The sequence below is a fragment of the Penaeus monodon genome, chromosome 41 (genome assembly GCF_015228065.2).
Source record: "Penaeus monodon isolate SGIC_2016 chromosome 41, NSTDA_Pmon_1, whole genome shotgun sequence".
Lineage (NCBI taxonomy): Eukaryota > Metazoa > Arthropoda > Malacostraca > Decapoda > Penaeidae > Penaeus > Penaeus monodon.
In genome coordinates this window covers 6,875,594-6,880,593 of record NC_051426.1, presented here as the reverse complement: position 1 = coordinate 6,880,593, position 5,000 = coordinate 6,875,594, and the positions used below count along the sequence as shown (strand labels likewise).

The window sequence follows — 5,000 nt, the reverse complement described above, 5'->3', positions numbered from 1 at the left end:
CAGTACAAAAGGTGTGTATTTATGTTTTCTTTTCTTTACGGGGATGAAAAACTAAAACATTTGGATGAAACTTGAAATGGACTTTAATTACTTTCACACCTTGCATAAGGGGTAAAACGTCTAACTCTGTCATTATTCCAAAGAACCAAATACTACTCGCATGGATCTTATTACAGAATCGGTGAATCGGCAACATACAAGTGTGCAAGAGCGTTGCAGAAATAAGGGATGCAGACGGACGTTGCAGGAAACCTACATAGAGCAACCTTTCAGCATCACCTGCTCTCCCGCCATGCAAGCCTCACCCTTCTCGCTCGGACTAAAGTAAATAGATCTACATGGGTGAACGAACGATGAGAAATAATGAAAATCAATGAAAGAGGAAGCGTTATAGACTTTGAAATAAGACTAGACACACGTGGTAAAATCAAAGATTGAAATTAAGAGTGAAAAATAGAAGTTTTTTTTTCTACAGGCGAAAGTATTGCATGTCTGAATTTTCTCGAAAATGATTCTTTATTCTATTAGCATTCCTTTTTTTGTGGGAGGGGGGAGGCTGCTTGCCCGTGTCTGTACGATTGAAAAAAGTATGAAATAACAGAAAAAAAGGTATCCCATATTATCATTATTTTCTTTAGCAATACATATGAATTTATTATTATATGTAACCAGAACAATTTAAATATGAATAATTTTCAAGATGAACATATGAATACATAAACCTCCAATAGAAATGAATACTGAAGCTTGTTCTAAACTATTTTCATTTGGAAAACGATAACAAATGGTTTCTTCCAACAGAGGGAATATACAAACATATAAAAACTAAATAGAAATAAATAACTGATATGAAATGGAATGGAGGAAATGTTGTCATGATTACCATGAAAAAGAGAGGAACATGTATGAAAAGCTCCCCCAGCGTCATGGGTAAAGACAAAACCATCCTATTTAAGACTCCCCCTAGAGTGGGAGGGAGTGGAAATGGAATGAGGCATTTTGTTGAGATGAGTATTTTTTTTCTGAATATGTTCAGAGAAGTAAAACTTCATACATGTTATTATTGATATTTGTTAAAAGTTTGGTGTCTTTCAAATACTGAAATATAGGTGTTCATACTTAAAAGGGTTTTAAATCATCTTCAAGTCATATTGTAAACACTGGAATGAAATATGTAATGCAGATTAAAGATTCATTACACCTATGTATATAACACACACACACACACACATATTTGACTTGCCTCTCATTTCCCAGAAGGTATATGTATGAAATGACAGAAAATGGAAAATAGGAAAGACTTAACCCTTTGATACAGCCCTTATTTTTGCTTATATCCAAAATAGGGGATAGATGTGTAGACATTAATAGAAATAAATCATTACATAGTCTTTATACAACTCTATTTTTTTTATCTTAATTGCCTTGCTTTACTTTGTCGTGTTTTTTTGTTTTTTTTTTCGACAGAACATGTGTTGCCATTCGATATTATTCTATTACTTATTTGTTTTGCATACAGATGATTAAACTTACGTTTTACTAATTCTAATGACTGTTAGCATATACATTATAATGTTACTGTATAGCCAAACTTACATTCGCTATTCCACAACATGATAAGATTATTATTATTTTTTATTATTAGTTTGTGTAATGGATAACAATTTTTTTTTTCGAAGACAAGACAGAGCGACAACATCAAAGATATTTGCGGGCTGTCGATGGTACAAGTGGAAAGAAAAGCACAAGATCGAGTTGAGTGGCGAAGGATAGTGGAGAGGTCCACGGCTGCCCAAACATGAGCATACCGTTATTGATGATGATGATACATATAATCAGGTAGTTCCACTTCCTATTTAGGCTGTTGAACCCAAAAATTAAAATTACTTTTTTCCACTCTGATGGCTGTTCTTGGTAAGGAACTTCACGTTATCATAAATGAACGAGAAAAATATTGGTTTTCCTCCTGGCAACCCTAACAATATCGAGTATAATTAGAATAATTATGAATCTAGCTACATCTGATATCTAACTTCAAGCTCCCATTGGCTAAACATGGTCAGTCTATGTGATATTTTATGGTGATGTTTTTTTCAATGCATTTTCTTTGAAAATGTTTCAATAATAACAATGGTAGATCAATAATCGAAAACAAAATCAAGAAATTGAAAGAAAGAAAAGCAATAAATAAAGCAAAGAAATGGGGATTACCTCGGAAGTTGCCAGCTAGTGTTTTCATCAAGAATGAGTGGGGCTACCTGTGTCAAACTATCTTGATATACAGTATCGGTGCATAATGATGAGACTCTCTGCTTTTCAGCAAAAAGCCTTATCGTTATCTGCCGAAAATATATCTATGTTCTTGCACAAAAGTTATACATAATTACAATGTTCATCTTTCACACTCACAAATACATGTTGAAAACCACAGAACTTGCTTAATTGTCCACTGTATGTATTGTGGCCTGCTGTGTGTGGCATTTTAACTTGTAAAATACATCTTCATGTTTTCGTTTTCACCTACTGTTGAGACATGCAGCAAAATGCTAAAATTCTAATGCAGTGCGTGTCAGCTCCCCGGGTCACAGACAGATTAACTTGATTTCCTGAGATTGTCTCTGAAATTCTCACCTAATAATCCTATCAGGTCTCTGGTCCCGGTTCTGCCGTCGAAATATGCTGTGTATATTTTGTGGGTTTATAAGTGTGTTTCTGTATGTATGTATGTGTATTGGTCTAACTGTGTGTGTTTGTGCCATTAAGTTTACCAAATAGAGACCGTATATAAGGACGTATTGCTTATTTATTTCTTCTTATTATTTCTAAGCAAGCGGATTTCAATGCCAATATACGGTAACCGACATTTACGCATTTCATTATAAATCTAAAACATTAACGCCTAAAACTTAGACATGTTCTTATATGTGTAAAGAGTGAAACTAAACGACGTAGTAGTTCTATCCTTCAGCTGCCCTTTTGTAACGTCAGGTAAAGAGGAGAGGTCACGTTGTATATAAAAGTGTGTTTATATATAACAAAGATAGTGAGTGTGTGTATATTCTTTTTACATTCCGCCGTCGGTACATTTTATGAATAATTAGAAGGACATCAAAAAGAAGAAAAGAAGAAAAAATAAAATAGAAAAATAAAAGGAAAATGCTCCAACCTGCTCATCCATCTCCTTTGGCTCTTCCTTCCTTTCCTGGTCTCTTTCACGAGTTCCTGCCGGAGTAGGAGGACGACCGAGGAACAAGGGTCGGCCGGCTGCTTCTGGGTGAGGCTGGGCGAAAGGGAGGCAGAGAGGACGATACAGTGAGGAAAAGAAAGAATCCGTAGCGTTTGTTTTTTCTGCCAAGAAATCAGAAAAGCAACAACAAAAATGATGATTCTCGTTGCTTCTCTTGCTATCGATGTTTGTGAGAGAGGTTATTTATAGCAAGTATGTGTGTGTGTGTGTGTGTGTGTGTGTGTGTGCGTGCGTGTGTGTGTGTGTGTGTGTGTGTGTGTGTGTGTGTGTGTGTGTGTGTGTGTGTGTGTGTGTGTGTGTGTGTGTGCGTAGGTGTGTGTGTGTGTGTGTGTGTGTGTGTGTGTGTGTGTGTGTGTGTGTGTTTATATGTATATATACAGATATATGTACATATGCATTCGTATATGTGTGTGTGTGTGTCTGTGCATATATATATATATATATATATATATATATATATATATATATATATATATATATATATATATATATGTATATACATATTTATATATATAAGGCTAACCTGTGGTTTGAAACCCTGAATTCTCCTCCGAGCAATCAGAAATTGTCTTTCAGCTCTTTGTGTTGTGTCCTGGAAAGGGAGGAGGACGTCGGTTGATGAGGACTGGGCCCGCGGGCCGTCACGATTTAGGGGTAATTTGTCCGTCGAAAGATCTATGACGGTTATCCCCGTCTTGGTTATTCATTTTTATGAATGAGTGAAGATTATGGTTACGGTGTTGCGCTTATTTTCATGTGAAAAATAAAAAAGTTTGTTTTGTCGCTGTTGATATCAGTCATGCCACAAAAAGTGGCTGCATTTCAATATCATAATAATTAATTCATCTTCATTATTATCAACATCGTTATCATTATCAGTAACAGCACACGTATTTAAAGTATATCTTTACTAGTGCCGTTTGTTTTATCAAATGGACAAGTTGCTTCGCTTACTGTTTACATACATAGTAGATATATATATATATATATATATATATATATATATATATATATATATTTTATAATTATTCCTTATCTTACCTCCTGCAAGTAGTTGCTAATCTCTGTCTTTTTTAGTGTTTTTGCCAAGTCCAGGGCAGTTTCTCCCCCTTTGCTGTGGCAGGCAGCGTCGAGACCCGCTTCTGCCACCAGCCACCGGACGGCGTCCAGCTGGCCGTTCAAGACGGCGCAGTGAAGGGCCGTGAAGCCTTTCCGGGTCACAGACTTCAGGTCGACTTTCCTCTGCTTCAGTGCTCTCAGCATCTCCATGTTGCCGCTCTGGGCAGCGTAATGAACTGCTCGCATCCCTGGAAAAACGGGTTCGTTGACCTGCACGTTAGAGCCATCTGGCGGGGGACGCTGTGATGGCAGGGAAGTACAGAGTGTAATTACCTTGGTCGTTACTCTCGTAAATCAGAGTATCCACGTCAGTCCCTTTTTCGATCAGTTTTATCAGGATCTTCAAGTCACCGGATGACAAAGCTTCACCCACACAGGCCTGGAATAAACAGAGAAATGCAGAATCACACACGTAGAAAAAAAACGTAGAAAAAAAATCCAGAATACTTTATGCATACTGTTCTCGGTAGTGCAAATATGATGCATCAATGAATTGATGCAAAACAGTTTATAAGTTAGATATAGATGTTTAGCAAGCTGGTCAAAAGAAAAAAAAACAATAATAAAAAGTATGATCACTCAGAGTGCATGGTGCTTTTATCACAACTTCATTTACAAAAAGGATGGTGATCCA

General features: G+C 36.4%; 1 protein-coding gene across 4 annotated transcripts in view; it reads right to left on the bottom strand.

Moving 5' to 3' along the window:
* The window catches only part of LOC119598264 (ankyrin-2-like), a 40,594-nt gene that overhangs the window by 16,843 nt on the left and 18,751 nt on the right, over nucleotides 1-5,000 (bottom strand). For 3 of the 4 annotated variants that reach the window (XM_037947915.1, XM_037947912.1, XM_037947914.1), the window contains 4 exons: nucleotides 4,640-4,745; nucleotides 4,289-4,554; nucleotides 3,771-3,839; nucleotides 3,167-3,280 (listed from right to left, as the gene is read on the bottom strand). In XM_037947915.1, coding sequence (XP_037803843.1) covers nucleotides 3,167-3,280; nucleotides 3,771-3,839; nucleotides 4,289-4,554; nucleotides 4,640-4,745 — 555 coding nt within the window. The remainder of the gene's footprint in view (nucleotides 1-3,166; nucleotides 3,281-3,770; nucleotides 3,840-4,288; nucleotides 4,555-4,639; nucleotides 4,746-5,000) is intronic. The other variant, XM_037947913.1, reaches the window with a different exon arrangement.